The sequence below is a fragment of the Ctenopharyngodon idella genome, chromosome 16, assembly GCF_019924925.1.
Source record: "Ctenopharyngodon idella isolate HZGC_01 chromosome 16, HZGC01, whole genome shotgun sequence".
In the NCBI taxonomy this organism is placed as follows: domain Eukaryota; kingdom Metazoa; phylum Chordata; class Actinopteri; order Cypriniformes; family Xenocyprididae; genus Ctenopharyngodon; species Ctenopharyngodon idella.
The window spans coordinates 10,234,708-10,257,382 of record NC_067235.1 but is presented as its reverse complement, the minus strand read 5'-3'; the positions used below and the strand labels follow the sequence as shown (position 1 = coordinate 10,257,382).

The following is a 22,675-nucleotide window of genomic DNA, read 5'->3' as shown; positions in this document are numbered from 1 at the left end:
CCAAATATCTATTTGATCAAAAACACAATATTGTGAAATATTATTAAAATCTAAATAACTGTTTTCTGTTTTAATATATTTTAAAATGTAACTAATTCCTTTAATGGAAAAGCTGAATTTTCAGCAGCCATCTTCAGTCAAATACCTTCAAAAACCATTCTAATATGCTGATTTAGTGCTTAAAGGGTTAGTTCACCCAAAAATTAAAATAATGTCATTTATTACTCACCCTCATGCCGTTCCACACCCGTAAGACCTTCTTTAATCTTCGGAATGCAAATTGAGATATTTTTGTTGAAATACGATGGCTCCGTGAGGCCTACATAGGGAGCAATGACATTTCCTCTCTCAAGATCCATAAAGGTACTAAAAACATATTTAAATCAGTTCATGTGAGTACAGTGGTTCAATATTAATATTATAAAGCGATGACAATATTTTTGGTGCGCCAAAAAAAAAACAAAATAACGACTTATTTAGTGATGGCCGATTTCAAAACACTGCTTCAGGAAGCTTCAGAACATAATGAATCAGCGTATCGAATCATGATTCGGATCATGTTTCAAACCGCCAAACTGCTGAAATCACTTGACTTTGGCGCTCTGAACCGCTGATTCGACACGCTGATTCAACCGCTGATTCATTATGCTCCGAAGCTTCCTGAAGCAGTGTTTTGAAATCGGCCATTACTATACAAGTCATTATTTCGTTTTTTTTGGCGCACCAAAAATATTCTCGTCGCTTTATAATATTAATATTGAACCACAGTACTCACATGAACTGATTTAAATATGTTTTTAGTACTTTTATGGATCTTGAGAGAGGAAATGTCATTGCTCCCTATGTAGGCCTCATGGAACCATCGATTTCAACAAAAATATCTCAATTTGCGTTCCGAAGATTAATGAAGGTCTTACGGGTGTGGAACGTCATGAGGGTGAGTAATAAATGACAGAATTTTCATTTTTGGGTGAACTAACCTTTTAAGTATAACATTTCTTATTATTATTACAGTTGAAAACAGTTATGTTGCTTAATATTTTTGTGGAATCCATTTTTTTCTCCACAATTCTTTGATAAATAGAAAGAACAGTAATTTTTGGTAACAACAGAAAAGTCTTTATTATTATGTTTGACAATTAAATATATCCTTGCTGAATATGAGTATTAATTTCGTTTTATTATTTTATAATGTTTCCTGTAGTGCACTTATAATGTTAGTATGCGTTTTACATAAAAAAAAAAAAATAAATAAAAAAAAAAGTCATAATTTAGAAATAAAAGGCTACCCTGATTTTAGCCCTCTTATTTGAACGCTCTGTTTTAAGGGGTGTGTCTGCTGTGAGACTTCAGTGTAAACACCCACTGCTGTGATTGGCTAACATCTTTCCATTTGAAATAGCAAAGTATTACTCTCTCTTTTAGCACATTTTTACTATTACAGCTCTCAAGGTTAACTAATCGTGAGAAGTGCTGCATTACATTTAGATCTATGGCATTATATTTAGATTGTGGCATGAAGGTTGCAGTTTGCAGTGATGAACAGCCGATCACAGACATGTTGTTGAGTGCATGAAAGCAGTGATCTCATTATTGCAACTCAATTTCTGCACACTAACAAATGCTTGCATCATCACTAACGGTGCAAACGCAATATAACTAAGAGATTTGTTGAATAAAACGGGGGTTTTGGCATGTCCAGAACTCAGTCACTGACGATTGCACAGGGAGCGTTCTTTGGTCGCTTTCTTTATATAATTTAATCATTGTTCAAATAACAGATTATTTTCATCCTACTAAGAGAAACAACATGAAGATGACCGTTCAGTCACTCATTTGATTTACTGACACATAGACAAAGAACATCTGACTGCATGAATCATTACATATCAGATCAGGCATTAGAATTAACACAGTTACTTACATGTTGTTGCATTACTGTCGAGTCCATATCGTAAAAGTCTGTTTGCAAAGCCTGTGCTGAAATGCGATTGATTTACCAAAGTATCGACAGTGAAATGCCGAATAGAAATAAATAAAGCTCAACTGAGACATTCACATTGTTGAAAATAAATAACCATATTCCTAGCTTTAGGATCCTTTGAAAGGTATTGTTATTTTTGTCCTGTTGTTTTGCTCTTTTCTCCTCGTCATCTCACTAACATGCCAGTAGGCGGGGCTAAGGTTTCAATGATGAAGTAGGCATTGATTTCTTCTGCGGAGGCGGCGTTTCACCTATCTATGTTATATATAGGCACATTCCAGGATAAGTCGTTCACTTGGCCTGGTGTCAATAAAAGCTTTTATTGGACTAACAAGGAAGTTTTCAGTTCTGAAACTTACAGGATATTCTTATAGTTCGATGACCTCTTATATATCAAAAGCTCAAGGAAAAGTTTCTCAATTCATGACCCCTTTAATTGTATAGGTTCTTTAAAATTTATAGGTTCTTTAAAATTCCTAAAAATTCTGTGGAAAACATTTTGGCCTTTTTGCTATTATTGCTGATATAGTATACAGTAAATACAGAAAAGCTGAACTAGAACTTGCGTCATCGTCATGAGCATCAACTTGATGTGTCTAACAATGTGCATAAACCACTAGGCCACGGCTCAGACACAGTTAATATGCAACAAAGAAACTTTTCAACATACCAGGAATAGATTACCTGTAGCAAACATCAATTCATTCCCATTACAGCGCAGACAGTCACTCACGGTACACAGAGTCCATTGACAGAACAGTGACGCACATCGAGCAATCGGTACACTCAAGTGTGCACTGACGTGCCCTTTCTTCAGTATGTTTATTCAGAACAGTCAATGATCTCGCATCTGTCTGCGCTCTCCTTCCCAACAAACATCATTACCCCTACAATTACCAACAAAACACAAAAGCCAATACAAAACACACACACTCTGAGTACAACGGAGTAAGCAGGCATAATGAATAGGACCATTTTATCATGACACACCAGAGAGAGGGAGAGGGATTGTGGCCTTTTCTCAACGAAGGCTTATTCGTGCCCGGTATATGCTCCATTAGGTCTTTAATAGGCAAGCAGCCCAGTGACTAGGATCACTCATCCATCTTTCTGAATGACGGGCGTTTGCGGAGGTAAATGGGGTCAACTGGGTGGGTGAAAAAAATACTGAGCTTTTCACTTACACAGCTTTCAGACCCACCGGGTTATTGGCCCACTTACACAGTTCTCAGGCAATGTAGCAGGTGTCCAGAGGCACAGTTTTTCACTGCAAAACCAGTACCTAAAAGTGATCGTGGCCCACATAGTGATGGAGTGTGTATCAGGTTAGTCATGCAATCTATCAAGAACATGTTAGGGTCATCTTTCACTCCAAAATCTGAAGGAATCAGAAGTTACATTTTGCTAAAAAAAAAAAAAAAAAGAAAGAAAGAAGGCAATTTTTAAGACAATTTTAAGGGCATTGTGACAATTCCATATGTATATTCCCATATTTTAAAAAATAAACTTTCTTAAAACACACTTGTCACACTAGTTTATATAATTTGCTTACTAACAATGTCAAGCATGTATCACAGGAGAAATCTGTCGGTTTTTATCTTTAATCATCTGAAAGCCATGAAAAATCCCACCAAAATGGCATTTTAACTAGATTTCAAAGGATATATTGATAGGATTTTGTGTAATGTCAGTGATAGAACTGACATTCTGAACATTTTTGTAATAAAATGTCAAAATTAAATGTGATTTTATGTAAAATTGCATTTTATGTATTATTTAAACACCAATAAACACAATAAAAATATTTGGTTCAGATGTGATATTTACCTTGATTTATACTTATTTTCTTCACGTCTCATTTTATCTCAAGCATGCTTTTCACTTTACACCTTTGCCTCCACAGTAAACAAGCAGATTAAATCATGTTTTCATGTGTTGGCATTGAGGAAATGATGTCACAGTTTTTTAAATTTCAATCAAATAAATAAATAGTTAATTACTTTTTCAACATTATTTAGTTTACCATGGGATGATCCTTATTTTTTTAATGATGTATTTTTGTGGAATAAGATTAAAAGTCTGAGACCAGAGAAAAACAATATATTCTATACATAAAGGCATTTGAAACTAGCAAAATAAATTATAAAGGTATGAAATCACTTTTGAGAATAATGGGAATTACATCTGTCTGGGTCCATTACATGACAATTGGTGTAAAAAAATGTGCTCAACACAGGCTTCAATTCTTTATGCATAATAAATTTGACATGGGGGTGTTCTTATGAGATTTATCCTTATAGTATTCTGGTCTGTAGCAGAGGATGTGAGCAGAGCAGAGCAGGGAGTGGTAATATCTCCTCTGGAGCAGGGAGCACCTTTTTGAAGATTCCGCTCGCTCAATCCACTCAGGGTCGCTCGCTCAACCCAGAATGCCCTTTTTCATATGCTGGTTCATATGCTCATGCTGCTCAGAGCTGCGATTAGATGAATGTGCAAATAAGTGCTGCACACTTTCCTCTCAGTAACAAAATAAACATAACAGCGGTGAGAAAACAGCAGTGAAGAAAGCATCTGATCACAGCTATATGGATATGTTTGCACGAGCTCTGCAATTCGGCACTATCCAGTCAAGTCACGTCACATTTATTTTAGGGTTGTCAAAAGTACCGACTTCAGTACCAAATTGGTACTGAAATTTTAAAAATATGACGATACCAGCACTTTCCCCTAGTATTTTAAGCGCTGTTCTTAAAGACCTCTGATTGGCCATTGTGGTCACGCGCTCAACAGATACGCCTGCTTTTAAACGCTCTCGTGTGTATCTGTGTAAGTGCTCAGTGAAGAGAATCAAAGATGTCTATTTACAACATGTTTTCGAAGTGTTGATCATTGTAGCCAATCACAGACATATTTGTTGAGCGCATGAACACAATGGCTGTAATGAGCGTAAGTGGTACATGAGTGGAGCATGAGCGTGGGCCGTGAGCGATTGAGTGGAACACACTGGAATAGAGCGGAATATATCGCTCAAATTGCTCTGGTCTGTAGAGAGTTAACCAGACAGCCTGGTCTGTCAATTCAGGACAGATATCATCCACGCTAAAAATGAAGCTGATGTAATTGGTGATGTTGACAAATTTGTCACAAAATCAACATCCTATCAGCAGAGATAAGGTTGAGTCCAGCCATTACAGGCATATCAAATCTCAATCCTACATCTTGTCTTTTTCCTGTCTCAAAAACGAGGCTGCTATGTCTTAACCCACAAAACAATGAATGCCTCAACTTTTCGTTTGCATCTAAGAGTGATTTTAACGGTGCTAAGCAGCATTTTCACGGAAACAGGAAGTGGCGAGATTGGCATTTACACAGGTAAATGTCAGCCAAAGACACTAAAGCATCTAATAAAAGAACGTATGCACATAATCTTTACGCTTGCAGGCAACCTTTGCATCAGATCTCCAATCATTCAGTGAGGAGAGCTGCTGCTATGCAGTCCTCACTCCCCCCTCGCTCTCACGGAATGGAACCCGACATTTACTGGCACCATCGGCCCTCTGGGGCCGAGACACTATCAGAGCCGTCGTAGGGTGTGATTTCTCCTTGGTAGACCTCTGAGATTTCTGTTGTTCTAGTGTACTAACAAACAGATCCATTACATAGATCCAGACACAGCAACCATCCATCCGTCCATCTCTGTCTCGTCCGTTCAGTGGATGTACAATGTTGTCAGGGGCCAGTGTTTGTAGCCAGAGCAACTGCTATGCCCACACATCCTTTCAGTCCTGAGCTGCCCACATAAACAGTGCTGAGAGAATAATAGACAGTCACACATACAAACAAATCGTGACACTTCCACATGCCTGAGCACCATGGACACAGACAGCTCCCACACACCGCACGTCCTGTCCAATATACAGCTAGCAGAGGGTGTCACCCTTCACAGCAGCAGCAAAGACACCTTCTCTGGTGTAGAAAGACATCACCTCATCTACACTAGCATATACATAATAATAATAATAGCAAAAATAATAAAATTACAACCATTTAACCTGTATTTAATCAATATTAACTATAAACTGCCCTTGTATCTGTCGCATTATATTGGCAACTTCACAAAACTATTATATATTAAGTACATACTGTTCATTAGAATTATTCTGTACCAATGTAATTATACTGGTAATTACATTGTAATATGACCAACTAATGTAAATTATGATAATAAAAAATGTTTTTAATTGAAACAAAAACAATAATAATATGGTCACAACTACAAAAATGTATAGGAACATTTATGTCAGTCAATTGACTGTTCACAAAGACACGCCTCCTTTAGTTACTGTTGCTATGTCCGACAAGCCGTGCCGCTCTCACGCCACACGTTCTCACACAGTGAAAAATACATCGCGGAGTAAAGAGGACATTGACAACGTATTGACAGACAAGACAGAGCAGGTTACTTTTGATATGAAACAAAGTCTCAAATTTCAAATTTTGTAATTTTTAAAGAAATTTAAACAATAAATACCATTTTGTAGCTCTTTAATGTGTCGTGACAGATCGCGGTAGCACCTCAGATCAAGCGGCTCATGAACCGATCATCTCTTCTTACTAGTTAATTTATATCATCAAATAAACATGAATGAACCACATTTCAACCGCAGAAAAACATCAGTACAAATCATTTTTTAAGTTCAAGTCCACCAACGTTAATCTACTAACTCCCCTGACTGCTTTGTTGGACAAAATGGCGGATTCGGCGTTATGATTGGTTAGATCGCCTGTCAATCAAACTCCTGGCGAAGGGTCAATTGCCATAAATCTTTTCACATACATGATTCTCACAACTCTTAACCAATGAATTGACATGATTTTTCCAGTTTGGAAAAAGCTTACTGAGGAAAAAAAACAAAAAACAAAACATATTTCATATAAATGTATAAATACATTCACTCAACCCATCAAGAGAAGGTCTGCATTCAGCACCACTTTAATTTCACTATTGTGCAGTCACTTTCAAACCAAGCAGCATTCTGTTGGCCTAATGTGTAATTTCAGATTGCATGGATTCTTATTGAAATGACTGGATTTTGCTCATGAAATTTCACTGAGCAACCGTGTGACCGCACCTTGAGTCGAGAGAGAAAAAAAAAAAAATCACTACAGAAATTTCTATGACTTTTTAAGATTTCATTTATTTCCATAACTTTGCAGTCTTGGGAAGTAAAAAAGTAAACTTTTCCTGATATTTCCATGTTTCAATGACTGTGGGATAACTACAAATCAATTCCATTCACATTAAACTTTTTGAATGGGTAGGGCAGTGTGGCCTGCCAGGTAATGCACATGCTCTGCACGTGGTGGCGACTTGAATTATGACCCGAGTATGGCTTGAGTCATTCTTCCCACTCTTCCCTATTGTTTATTGTCACCTCTCCACTATCGATGAAATAAAGAGCAGAAAAGGCTCTTTCTTTCAAAGTAAAATTGACCCTTACTGCACACCCCCCATTTTGGCAAGAGGGGCATAAATGACATACCCAAAATAAAAAGGTTGCTGCTCATAAGTCATTCTGAATAGACACATAACCAACATATATTTAGAAAGCCAACACTTGAGAGTTTACAGTTCAAGACTCAGAAATACTCAGACTGTTACATATAAGCTCAAACATAAAACAAAATCAAGAACAAATTTATAAAAATATTATGTGGATGTGGTATAACAACTTACCACAATAACCACAATTAATGTAAGGCCACAAGTCTGGTAATGACGATTCTCTCTGACCAATCAGTGATCTGCAGTGTTTACACGTCACATTTAGTATCGGTACGGCACGCTTTGAACCTCAACCGTGGTCGTACTATTTAAGCGAGCCTTACCGTTCCATACTGAGCCGTCCCATGCAGTGGAAAGCACCAAAAAGTGAGCCGTACCAAACCTTACCATGTAGTGGAAAAGCATCTTAAAACTATGAATTTTATGAAACATTTCCTAAGACCATGTCATGTCAGGCTGACAAGATGCTAATAAAATATTTTATTGCCCTGTAAACACCTACTTGCAGTCTATTGTCTAATATCTGGCGAGGTGAACTGCTCCATTCATGTTCTATTGTTCTCACTCGACGAACCTTTCACACCTCTGCCGCGAATGAGACTTAATCTTCATTATTCTTTGATTTTACTCAGCCATCATTAGCCTTTATTCTGGCATTACATGGCTTGTCCATCAACACCACTTTGATCCCACTATACATTAATATTCCCATTATCTGAAGTCTTTCTAGAGGAAAAAAAAAAAAAAAAAAAAACTTCTTGGGACCTTGTGTGAATTCTTTTAACAAATTTGATTATGAAACAGAATAGCTCCTGGCACAACAGGTGCATTAGGGCTTGTTCACACAGAACACGTTTTGCATCTAAACATGAGATGCAGTGCTCAGGAATGGTTTTAAAAAATGCACAGCACAGAACGCGGGGGTCTCGAGACGCGCTTTTGAGACGTGATGCAGTAACGGCAATAATGAACAAATAAAACAGTTGCCACGCCAACTTGCTACTCTAAACAGAAGCTCGCAACACTTGCCCCGCCTCCGAGTTCTTCCAATTGGTCCACTGTCTTGGAACTGACACTGATGAGCGCCACTGCATGTAAAAGTTGAAATTCTTTTAACTTTTTTATCCTTCTAGCGCGTTTACATAGAAAAATAATGGGAAAGTAGTGCATTGGAATAGAAAAACACATTCTGTCTGAACGGCCTCTTAGAGCTACAATTAGCATCAAACAACAATTTAAATAAATAAATAAAAAAGATTCTATGAAGTTTCAGTGGTCTGATCAATTTGTCACAGCAAATCACACAATCGCTCACTCTTTGCAAGAACTAAATAGTCAATTTAGTTTTAGTCAATCAGACCATCAGTGAGTCACATTTCCCCCTTCAGCTGAGACAGAGCCCATTAAGATTTTTAACTAAACATACTGGTTAGAAACTAGTTCATTATCCCCTGTCTGAGCAATAGCCAATGTACTCTAGACATAAATTCTTAATACTGATAAAATTAACACTTTAGAGAAGCCGTTCAGCACCACTCTCTTAAGAGCACATACATTTTCTTTAGTCTCCATAAAGCCAAGAGTGGCCAAAGGTTCTCGATAATTGGAAAGTCTGAACTACTATCACAACCGATAATAAAAGAACACCAATGCTCGCATGGAACCGGCTAATGTCCCTCATTTGCAATCTCATTTCGCCTGGAACCCATCAAGAGAAGGTCTGCGTTTTTTAGGACTTTATCAAGCGCTGGCAAACGCAATTTAATTTCACTATTGTGAATGGAAATAGCTCTTCGCAGGGGTGGGGGGTGTTGGCTCTGCAGAAGACGAGCGTTTTCTGATTGGTGACATCAATTTGAATAGTTCAACTGTGTGGCTGCAGCTCTATCAGCACCAAGAAAGACAATGTGCAGGAGGCCAGCAGGAGCCATTAGAGAAACAGCAGGGGGATGAGGATGAGATAAGAAATACACACACACACATGCACACACACTCACCTGTGCACCTAGACACTCGTAACAGCCCACAGAGAGAGGTGGTAAGAACAGAGAAAAAATTAAAAAGACAAAAGAGATGAAATTTTGTGAGGATTGTGTGCATGTGGGGGTGGGTGTCAGCATGTGTGCTACTAGTCCAAACAAAGCTAAGATCCACAAGAGTTGTGCTGACAGATTTAGAGCCTTCAAAACATTTTCACAAATTATATCATTATAGATTTATAAATTCTTTGTAATTTTATAGTATAAGTTTACCTATACAACTCATATACAGCCTTTTTTCATTGTAACACAAAGCTGAGTCTGTGGATGCAGTTAGAAACTATATGTGGCATCTCTGAAGTGTATTACTTCTCAACATGACCTACTTTTAAGGATCAATAATCTAATAAGGTTGAGCTCAGCAACACACAAGAAAGAAATGCCTCAAGACAACATTCTGCCCGGTATCTCTGGGACTATTAGGAGTGTTTTTGTCCAAATCTTCTCCTGTAAATATTCTTAGTATACTGTTCTATAAGAATACATTATTAGTTATTATTAATTAAAGGACAAGCTGTCATCTTGTGGTTGGAGAACTTGATTTACAGTAAACCAGGTCGTACACCACTGCTCACTAGAGAAAAAAAAAAAAAATGGGAACAGTATGATGGCTAATGTGCTATAGCGATGTGTGTGTGTGTGTGTGTGTGTGTGTGTGTGTGAGGGTTATACAAAAATGAAGGGGATTTGGTGTATCTGTGCAAACTGTCAAATTAAAGCCCTTCTAAAGCGTGTTCACTAAATAAATAAATAACTAATAATACTAATAAATCCACCAAAGTGTGTAGAATCAGCTGTGTTGTTGGTTACCTGCTGACGGGTGAGCTGTGCTCAGTGAGGGACACCAGCAGTTTAAGAGCGTACACCGGTACAGGATCTGGCTCCAGGAGCAGAGTCTCATACCTGCAGAGAGGATCTGCATTAAACCAGCTATGCGATGTGTACAATAGGATAGTACACGTGTGTTAATTCATACACATACACATATGTTAATTTATAACAAAAGTCATTAAAGATGCTACAAACTAATCACTGATTTCAATGTATACATTTTATACGTTGTTTATGCATTCTCTGAGAATTGAACCAGAACCATTAGGATTTCGGGACTGAATTTTTCACAATTTTTTTTTTTTTTTTGTTATTTGCAGCATTTTCTTGTTTTGCTCTGCAGTGAAAACTCACCAATAGGCATAATATATTTATATAATTAGTATTAGTGATAGTAAGAGTACACTGCCACAAATTATGCACTGTATATTTTAAATATTTTAAAGGGGACCTATAATGCCCCTTTTACAAGATGTAATATAAGTCTCTGGTGTCCCCAGAATGTATCTGAAGTTTCAGCTCAAAATACTCCACAGATAATTTATTATAGCTTATCAAATTTGCCCCTATTTGGGTGTGAGCAAAAAGCACACCTTTTTTGTGTGTGTCCCTTTAAATGCAAATGAGCTGCTGTGACAATTGTCAGTAACGGTGTTCAGCATTACATTGTTCAAACCGGAGTCGGACACTGATGGAGAGACTCAGGAAGAAGTTACAACTTACAGAATGGGGTAGACCGATATGTGTTTTTCAGGGCCGATGCCGATACCGATTATTACAGATCAAGTAGACTGATAACCGATATTTTGAACCTATATATATATATATATATATATGTATATGTCTGGTATAAAAATGAAAATTAATGTCAAAATTAAGAATAACAAGGGCTCTGACAAAAACTTTCTTAAAATCTTTTAAATATTAATTCTTTTAATCTTTAATTCTGAGAACTGTTAATAATAACATTAATAATAACAAATACTAATAATAGTAATCTAATATTAAATAACTACATAACCTTAACTGTATAAATTATATATAGATTAATCCTTATTAAAGTGACAGGCAATAGTAGACAGTAGCAGGTTTAAAGGCTGCTGTCTCTTTAAGGCCTAAAGGTATACACTGTTACACATGCTGTTCACATTCACTGAAGACAGTTGATTGTGCTTACGTGTATACTCACATTTAACATAACTGTGTGTGTAACTGAACGTTTACGTGTAATAAGTCGTGAAAAATAACTCAATCTGACACTTGTTGCAAGCAGTTTAAGAGGCAGCTGTCCTGTGTGCGCGTACATTGGTTGAGAGCGCGCTGACTGAAGACCATCTCTTGAGCGTGTGCGAGTACTTTATTCTTTAAAATGGCTTGTGTTTTTGAATTGGCATGACTTAAAATGACGTGCATGTGCCAATTCCATCAACTGTCCAAATCGCGTGCTAATATTGCAGCGTACAGCTCGCTTGCAGAGCAAACTGAATGGATACTATGGATGTGAAGCCATTTGCGCATTTTGAGAGAGAGGGAGACTCGGTACTGCTGAATCACTCAAACTGCTTTCTCACAGAAAGTTTTAAAATAACTGATCTGCTCTGATAATCTGTTTGGATCCAATCTGAATGCTAGTGCATAAATGTTTGCGGGAATTTCCCATTTAATAATCGTGAAACCTGCGGGAATGTGTAGAATTATGCGCAATACCCGCAATCCCGCGCCGTGATTCAGGCCCTGATTATTTTGAGGTGTTTTGCAACTTCAGTGTAGTGGAATGTGATTTATTACAACTTCAAGCAACGTCTGCTGCTGCCTTACATTTGAGAGACAATTGATGTGTGATCACTGACTCATCTCCAGTTAGCAAGTGCTTTTGGTGTGAGCGTGTAAAACTTTCCGTGCCTTCAGCCTTCCGACTCCCAACAAATCAGATGGGCGGTGGGCGGAGCTTGCTCTAGGCCACAGAGTGGTGCATTCAGATAGAGGTGGCTGCATCAGAGCCAAAGAGCGCATTTCAAAATTAAATTATTTTAGCGGCAAATCGGTCTTGAAAATGACCGACAACCATAAAAATGTCTGACCGATTATCGGCCAGGCCGGGAACAGGGAATTCTTTAAAAGAAAATATCTCCCTTTGCATTGAATTTAGAGCGTTGTAACTTTGCAGACGTTGTTTATGCTCTAACAGCAACATTACATACTATTAGCAGGGTTTTTCCTACATTGAAAAATTTTTGGTGGCCGCCAAAACGAATTTTTGTCCAGCCAAAGCCTTATTTGATCTGTTATTGTGATTTATGAATGACGCAGATGACTGCTGCGCTTGTGATAGGGCGCGTGTTAACTGACAGAGAGAGCGAGCAGAGATCTCCTCCCTCGTGCGCGCGAACTCTCTCTGTCTTCAAACTAAGCACTGTCTTTGCTCTCTCTCTCTCGCACATGTTAATCTAAAACAACTGGCACGATGCTAAAAGTTCGGAAGACCGAATCCATGTTTCACGTGGCGCATTCTGAGAATTTTTTTCTTGAATGACCGCTGGGTGCGAATAGTACTCAAAAGAACATCATCCTCATCTTCTCTGACAAACCAGAACAAAGCAAGTTGTTGTTAAGCTAGGTGCATTCAATTGTGTATGTTAGAAAATTAGACTATTAGTTACATTAACTTTTTAATGTTACTTTTTAATACTGATTATGCCTATAAATTATTATTATTATTATTATTATATATACCAAAATAATTTTCAGGTCTAGCAAAGAAGCATCTTCTCTTACAAAGCTATGAAATCACTGATTTTTTTTTTTTTTTTTGCAAAGAGGGCAAGAAAGGATAACAGTGAGAGTGGCAGGTACTTTATTGTCAGCATTGGGCTTGCAAATCACGTGGGTAAGGTACTTTCTACTGTTTGTGTTGATGACTATGTCTGTCAGCAACCACCGAAGACCATTTTTGACCCAAGAAAAACCCTGTATTACATACTACTAAAGTTAAAAAAGTGAAATCATAATCAACCACCCATTTTTTATAATATTAAGGTTGAACCACTGTAGTCACATGAACTATTTTAAATATGGTTTTAGTACCTTTCCGGGATTTGTGTTCAAAAGATGAACAAAGGTCTTACAGGTGTAGAACGACATGAGGGTGAGTAATAAATGACATAATTTTCATTTTTGGGTGAACTAACCCTTTAAGTACTATACATGCAATTTCACTGTCTTGCCATATCACTGTTCATTATATATATATATATATAATTTAGGACAATATTGTCATATCCAGTAAAATAACAACGGTTAGTTTCTTAGTTTCAAAAAATAGAGAGGATGGAGGAGTAAACTGAGAGAGCAGAATATAGGTAAGTGAGTGGTGAGTCTTACTGTGGCAGCAGGGCCTCAGAGATGAGCGTTAGCAAGCGAGTGTTGGAGGAGATGCCTTCACCTTCCCACTCTCCCTCTCGTTCTCTCCCTCGATCTCTCTCTCTCTCCTCCACCTCGTCTTGGCTCAGCAGCAGCAGCAGCGTGATCTCTGACATCACACGCAAACTCACAATACGCCATTCCACTGGGACACACACACACACACACACACACACACACACACACGCACAGAGCAAAAGGGTTAGATGCATACTTACTCACATGCACAATTATACATCAACATATTCATAGCTTATATCCAAAGGAAAAGGGATGCTTATGCTTAAAATGCTTGAAATATGTGTGCTGCCTATCAATAAATTCCTTTACCCATATAAATATAAATAAATATGGGGAAAAAAAAAAAAGAAAAAAAAAAAAACCACACACACACCATTATGTAAATGACCAAAAATGTTGGCCATTTTTCCTTTCCCTTGAATGTTTTTTTTTTTTTTTCTTTTTTTTCTTTATGTAATTTATTTATTTATTTATTTTTAAACTTTGTCCACTGTTATGTCCCAGGGATTGATATTTATTAAAACTAACAGATTTCAACTGTTTGCTTTTTGTTATATAAAGGTCATATTTTGTTATATAAACTTATTACTTATTCTTGGCTGGTTTTCAAATGTTGTTTATGTATAGACTTATTATTTTTTAACCCTTGTTCCAGACCTAGACTATCAATTAAACAAAAAAAAAAAAAAAAAAAAAAAGACCCTCAAAAATAGTTTTATACATTTACAATTCATGATAATCTAATCAAAGAGTGAAACAATCATAAACCTTTCATTTGAATGTTTACTGTGTGAAAAATGATTTCAATCTTTTTAATTTCCACCATCAATGAAGAACATGCTTGAGATGAAATGTGAGCATGCTTGATTTGGCGAGATAAAGGAGAAGGTCATTTTATTCCAATAATGTTCAAATTCAAATGTAATTTATGTCACCGTAATTTCTACTTAACAGAGTTTTCTTACAGAAAATAATAATACAAATACAGAATTCTCCTAATTTTCCACTGTTGGACAAATGAAACAAACTAGTGAGAGTGTGAAAATTAATTCTACAAGAGCGCAAGTCCACAGGGCCCTTTTCCCATACTTCCATTTGTGTTATTTCATAGTTTTGATGACTTTTCTCTTATTCTAAAAGGTAGATAATAGTAATAAAAAAAGAGTGAGTAGGCATGCCAAAACTTGACTTGTAGTGTATAATTGTCTTTGCTTATTTGCAGTTGAAGTGTGTTCTCACCATTCTTACTGAAGGCCAGAGACGCCAGAGGCGGTACAATCAAATCCACAACCTTGGGGAAACAGAGAAAAGTGCATTATTCTAAAAGTGAGAAATCTCACTTACTGTATATGTGCTTAGTCTCACCAGACCACACACACACTTGCGTGGTGTGAGTGAAACTGAAACAGCTGGAAGCGGAAGACTGAGAGAGTGCTCTGAACAGCTCCAATTTGCATGGAAATGTGATGTCAGCTCTGCCCTTTGATCATAGAAAGTGTGTTCCAACAAAAGGCCTTACGCCAGCTCTTTTGAAAATTAGAATCAGGTTTTACAATTATTACCAACTACAATCAGCCGCATGGCAGCAAATGTTGCACACAGGTGTCTTAATGTGGATGGCTGTGGGCATCTCTCAAACAAAGGATTTCACTCTGTGACTCCAAGTGAAAAGAACACCAAAGAAACACATTGTAAAGGTTATCTATGGATTTTTTTCTTCTTCTTTCTCTATTGTAAGACACAGTTTTTTCAGCGAGCCGCACATATTGTACATGTGCTACGCTAAACCCACGGCACATCTTTGATCTCTTGCCCGCTCTTTATGAGAGGTTTGTCGTGAATGTCAGTATAATGGTAATTCTTTCTCTGTAGCTTTAGTTGAGGTATGTTTGAACATTAGAATCAAACTTAGTGAGTTGTCTACCTAGACAGCCATTACATGGGTCAATATATAAAAGTGTCCTTGATAAAGAAAAGAAATGTTTTTACAAAAACACACATGCCGAGTTCTTAGTAATGCACTCTTTGCATTCATGTCGGTTTCATATGGTTCTGAAAAACTTTTAAGGTGATGATAAACAGGGCAACTTTTTGAGCAATGTTGCCAGGCAATGTTGCTTGGGCACTTTCCCATTGAGAATGAGCAACAAATTTCTATCTGGATACTTTAGATCGGTCGTGGGCAATTTTTTGAGATCCTCCAATCAGAATGCTAGCAGCCGATCACGTGACCGGCTTGGAGATTTCAGAAAAAAAAAAAAAATCAAACAAGATGGCGGCCTCTCAGCGGCAGTGAAGCAAAGAAAAGGAGAGTGAACTTCTATCTTTTTAGGCTGGTAAGTTGTCATGTGTCAACTCAAAACAAAATTTACCTCATTTAATGTGCATAGGCTGTAATCTAGTCATCGAATGTTTTCAGTTAAATGCTAAAAAGATGCATTCTGTTTAACGTCTGTAGTGGTGTAGGCTGTGGGTGTATGGCACATTAAAGTAGCTTTTGAAGCGATTGATCCAGGTTCGAATCCGCCTTTTGCCAAACTCGCTCTTCTCCTTTTTCCTATCACAAATCAGATCGGAAAGGCATTTATATTTAATAAAAATGAAGAAAATATTTGAAACGCTGAAATAAAGTGCCTAACAAGTGTTTATAATAAAGTATTTATTGGGTTGGCAATAGATTTGCTCCTCTCTGATTGGCTGCTGCCAACTGTCCTTTGGCCTAATTAGTTGCTGTGTCTCACTAGGTTGCCTGTTGACGGCAACATTGCCCAGAAACATTGCTCAAAAAGTTGCCCCGTGTATCACCTTTAAACTACTTTCAACAGAAGTTTAAATGTAATGAAAATGTCATGTGATGTAACAAAGTAAAAAAAAAAAAAAAAAAAAAAAAAAAAAAAAATCTTTGATTTTGACCACATGACTTTGTTGACTTAACCACATGACTTTGATTTTGCATATTTTTGAATATTTTTCAAAATATTTTTGGAAGTTTTTTATGTTAAATTTTAATGGTACCAAACTGCTTAAGGTTTTATTTTCAAAAATGTCATTGTTTAATGAAGTTTTTTTTTTTCTTCATTATGTAGGATAGTTGTATCACCCTGACATTTTTTACTTTATGTAGATTTATTTTATGATTGAGATTTTCATGTGAAATTGAACTTATAAAAGATGTGTATTCAAGTTACTGTATGTAAGAGTTACATTTTTAATGTACACTACTGTTTAAAAGTTTGAGAGCTGAGATTTTTTTTTAATGTTTTGAAAGAAGTCTCTTATGCTCACCATCCATTTGGATAAAACAGATTTTTTTTAATGATCATTTTATATAATAAAATAAATTAATAGAATATTATTAATTATTATTGATTTTCAGGATTCTTTGATTAATAGTTCAAAAGATCAGCATTTATTTGAAATAGAGATATGTTGTAACATTAAAAAGACCTTAAAAAATTTTTTCTTAAAACTAAGAAAATTAGTTTTAAAAGACCCCAAACTTTGAACAGTAGTGTATTTTTGAAAATAAATAAATGTGCTTCATGCCTTTGACCCATATACATGATCACAAACCTTCAAAGCATTTTTGGAAATCAAATTTACTGAACTGCATACCTAGAACCATATGCATGTTTTAATCTTGGAATCAAACTTAGTCAGCTGCCTACATGACAGTATTTTTGGCCATTATATGTGTGTCTCAATAAACTGCCTAGTGCATACCATGACATTGTCTTTGGGCATCATATTATCGTTCTAATTTAGTGAGCATTGTTATACATTATATACAACAAACTGCCTATGTAGACTAGATCATTATTGGCCATCTTATGCATGTTAGAACATTAGAATCCAATGTAGAGAGCTGCCTATCTATAGAGCAGTGGTTCTCAACTGGTTTGGCCATGGGACCCACATTTTTCCATGGTCATGAAGCCATGACCCAATTTTTTTAGGAATTTGAACCAAGGGAATTTGTTTTTTTTTTGTTTTTTTTTGTTTTTTGTTTTCTCAAAAATGGTTTACACAGACACAAGTCCCGTCTCTCTTTACATAGACTTTAACATACACATAGATTGTAAGAATATCACTAACACTGATGAATAACTGAACAAGGCAAGGCTATTAAATATCATAATACAATAAAGTTAGTTATGAGCCACCACAGCCATCAATAATATACAAAATAACAAACTAAGTGAAAATAAAGTGGCATTTTGGAAGCTACGAAAACTACAGTTACCATGGTAAATACTATGGCTGCTAACCGTTAGTTGACGAGAAGAGGCTTAGTCGAGCAAAATTTTATTAGTCACTTAGTCGCAAAAAAAAAAAAAAAAACTCCACAGGAACTGGCGAAGTCACGCATTCTGTTACAGAAAGATCGTTAACAGCTGGTCTAAGTGGTAAATATAGTACATCGGGCAGGACATCTAAACAATCATTCATCGACCTCAAATATGGCTTATCATATGAAACATGTAAGTAGTAGCAACTTTACATAACCGCTCACTTTAATGTTAACCTAGAAAAATGTGGGCTATTCAAGTGTTTGTGTTAAAGCTGAATAGTAGCGCGCTTACTGCATGACAGTTAACATTGAGGCGCCGGTGCGATCACTTGCATTTAAAATACTCAATTTTTGGTCATACAGATAAGAGTAATACATCTTTTGAATCTGTGAAGAGTCTACTTTTATTTGTGTGCACTCACAATAACAACAAAACATTGTGCTTTTGTAAAATAATGACAGCAAACAGGGTGCACTCTCTGCTGTCTCTCTCTGTCAACTTGAGCGTGCCAAAAAACAGAAAGAACCAAAATTCCATGTAAACTTGCCTCACAGACATGAAAAACATATCTATAGAAAGCAAAATGTTAAACTTTTAAATGAACCAATTGAAATGGAAAACAAATTTTCTTTGATTATGTAATCCAAATGAAGCGTCCACTGTGGAGATGACGAGTTTAGCATTGTCGACTTCATCACTGCAGCCGGAAATACAGAAAATACTAGTTTATCAATTAATTATTAAAATGTTAAAGCAATCTCCTTGCTGTTTTTCCCGGAGGCATCCATAATCATTACTTCTGCCGGTGTGCCGTGGCTTTATGCGTGCGCTTGAGTGCTAATTAGGCTATGTATGCATTAAAGGCTCTTTATTATGATTTATATGGTTTATTAATAAACGTGCAATTAGTCAACTAATGCTTAAAATGAACGACTACTAGTCGACCAGAAAAATGTTTAGTCGGGGGCAGCCCTAGTAAATACACTATACTAACATGAACTGTTAATAAAACATGGACACTGAGCTTGATAATGGTACTTTTTGGGTATTACATGACTTACTAAATGTAATGTACATGCTCGTGATTTAATTTGCTCTTTATATATATAGTGTATATATAGTACAAGATTTAGCTTTTCACTTTTAAAGCCCTGCACAATCTTGCACCCTCATCTCTCTCTGACTTGCTTCACATTTATACTTCATCCACCCGTACCCTTTGATCTTCCTCCTCGGTTTCCCTTGTTATACCTCCTGTTCGTTTAACCACTATGGGGTCTAGAGCATCCAGCTGTGCTGCTCCTCATCTCTGGAACTCTCTTCCCCAATTTGTATGTGAAAGTGATTTCTTATTACTTTTAAATCACGTCTTAAAACTCTTTTCATATTGGATTTTCCTGATTAATTGTAATTTATGGATTATCTTAATGTTGAACAGATGTTACTTTGATTGTATTGCTGTCTTGATTTTTACGACTGTCATTAAGTTGTAAGGTGTCCTTGAGTGTTTTGAAAGGTGCCTCTAAATAAAATGCATTGTTATTATTATTAGTAAAGGCACAATATGTAATATTTCGCCGCTAGAGGTCACCTATTCAAAACAAAGGCGTAACTTGATGATGCCGAGATTGAGTGCAGAATCTTGGGAGTTGTCGTCTTCACCTCACAGCCAGGGGAAAAGAATCGGGATGGGACTGGCAGAAATCATGTTCATGGATGAGATTTTGAACGTTACTGTAGTATGAAGCAGAGCAGGGCCGAGTGCTGTGTGAGCAGAAACGAGCCCGCTGGAGCGATTGCTAATGAGAGACAAGTGTGACACACAGCTGGAGAGCAGTGGAGCTTTCATTATGCCACAGTCGCCGCTTCCGCTTCTTCCGGTCAAGCGTATGTGGGATAACACAGCGCTGTTTTATCATATTAGATACATTTGAGTGTGTTGAAAATGATGTTATAACGTTACTCTGTGAGTTCGCTCGGCAGCTGCTATGAGACACTTGTTGCACACTGCCATAAGCTAGATCGATATTAGAATATCAAATTAATTTAATCAAGAAAACGAGATTCAAACGATAGGACTAAACATGTTGAGCTATATAACAATGATAAGTTTTCTGTCTATAAATGTATCCAAACAGTTGTTCCCTTGTCTAATAAAACACATAATATATTAAAGCATTTTTGGTGTTAAAATGAATTATTACTCGGAAATCGAGGAGTAACGCAGGTATGATGTCACTGATAGGCGACGCACGGACACGTCCGTGTCCTGGTTAAAACTGATTATTTCTCTGGATTTAAACATTCTTGGAAACATTTGGGATAATATAAGTACAAAAGTCAACAAAATATATAACTCTGTTGTAGTAGTTTTTGGATACTTTAATCCAAAAATCTTACATATTGTGCCTTTAAGTGATATACAGCACGCTGCTCAAGGCACAGTATAAGATTTGACAGGAAAGTTCATTTTTCTGAGGTGTGAGACTTTTTATTTTGTTATCAAAATAACATTATATATATAATATAGCCTGACAATATCTCATCTGACAGCAGATACTGAATCAGGACAAAGCGTTTTTCTCAGACACGCTCTACTTAAACTGCGTTTGACAGAAGAGTCAACAGCTTTCACACATATCTTTTAAAATAAAGTCTTGCATCAGAAAAACATAATTTGTACGTGTTTCTTTTTGACTACACACTCCACAACCCACTCATAATGGTCTTGCGACCAAACCGGTTAAGAAACGCCGCTATAGAGCATTTTTGGAGGTCAAAATGAACTTAGCTGCCTAGCGAGACAACATTTTTAAATGCACAGCCTTTCTGTCTATATAACCTTCATGAATATAAGCAATAAGCTATGGTCATTCACATGCTATATGGAGTGTGTTTGTGTGTGTCTGTATTTTGAGAGTGGAGAATGGGATCTAATGACTCCTGGCAAACTGTAATTAAGGTGCCTTCTCCTATTATGGAGTATCAGAGAGTCTGTGTCCTCTCAAAGCTTCCTGATGCATCAGTCCTACAGAACGCACGTCAATACTCATTACAAAAGCCTCACACACAGAGAAATACAAACTCCCTTCACTCCTGAGTGATTTCCTGTTGCCGAGAGGTTTGTGAGAATAATAGTGCTGGGCAGAGGGGAGCCGTGATCTCAGTTGTAGCTCCATCAGGCGTGAGGATGTGAGATCTCAAGTTAGATGTGAATGTGCCCTAGCTGCTCTGATACACAGCTTGATATATTGTGTTTGTGAGTCTGTCCTTAAAGAGGGAAAGTTTTAACGGCTGCATGGGGCCAAATAGAGAGTTTAGAGACTAACTTTGTTAGAACATTTTCATCAACACCTTGCACACACTCTTGTGGGGAGGCAAACAGGGTTGCAATAGTCCCATAACACACGTCTAAAAAAAAAAAAATGTAACTAAATGCTGTTGGACAGATGCTTAAATAATTTATAAATAATTGGGAAAAACAAAATTAAAAGCAGAACATCAAAGAGCGGTATATATACTCACAGTGCAGTAATAGAGGCCAAGAAGAACAGGATGCTGGGAAATGGCCTCCACTGCAGATAGTGTGTTTCTGATCAGCTCTTCAGATGCTGCATGACCTGTTAAATGAAATTATCATGGAAAGCATAAACATAGGCACAAAACAGTAATATTACTCTGGAACAATTCATTTTTAAGTAATGTCTTATGAAGCAGCAAGATTTTGAAAATCTTACGATCACTAAAATTGCAAAAAATAAAAACCTACCTATAGCACTTCCCAAACTCGTCTCATTAGAGTCAATGGAGGTTATGTGATTCTTTCCACATTGAAAGAGAAAAGAGATATTAAAATGAAACATGTTTTTTGTATTTGACACATCAAATTATACATATTTTTAATATTATTTATTCACTTGTAATAATTTTCACTGATATATTATGACCAAAAACATGCCACGGTATTATCATATTTTTGACATGTAAAATGGTAATTAGTGTTCTGCTATTTGGAATTTTAAGTGGCCAATAGCACTTTTTTTTTTTTTTTTTTTTTTTAACAATATTTATTTAAAATGAAAAAAAAAAAAAAAAAAAAAAATATATATATATATATATATATATATATATATATATATATATATGAAAACAATATACTGTATACACTATATACACTACAATTCAAAAGTTTGGGGTCAGTAAGAAAGAAATTAATGCTTTTATTCAGCAAGGATGCATTAAATTGATGGAGTCACAAAAGTCACAGTAAAGACATTTACAGTGTCACAAAAGCTGCTCTATTGAACTTTCAAAGAATCCTGATTGGATGGTTTCCACAAAAATATTAAGCAGTTTTCAATGTTTTCAACACTGAGGATAATATGAATGGCTGCTGAAAATTCAGCTTTGTCATAACAGGATTAAATTACATTTTAAAATAAATTAAAATAGAAAATTATTTTATATAAAATATTTCAAAATTTTACTGTTTTCCCCAGTATTTTTGATCAAATAAATGCAG

General features: G+C 36.4%; 1 protein-coding gene across 1 annotated transcript in view; it reads right to left on the bottom strand.

Annotated features, from left to right (window-relative positions):
- ulk4 (unc-51 like kinase 4) overlaps positions 1-22,675 on the bottom strand; it is a 237,735-nt gene that overhangs the window by 103,783 nt on the left and 111,277 nt on the right. The window contains exons 26-30 of the mRNA XM_051866618.1: positions 21,923-21,974; positions 21,679-21,773; positions 15,101-15,152; positions 13,802-13,985; positions 10,400-10,492 (exon numbers count right to left, since the gene is read on the bottom strand). Of these exons, the coding sequence (XP_051722578.1) occupies positions 10,400-10,492; positions 13,802-13,985; positions 15,101-15,152; positions 21,679-21,773; positions 21,923-21,974 (476 nt within the window). The remainder of the gene's footprint in view (positions 1-10,399; positions 10,493-13,801; positions 13,986-15,100; positions 15,153-21,678; positions 21,774-21,922; positions 21,975-22,675) is intronic.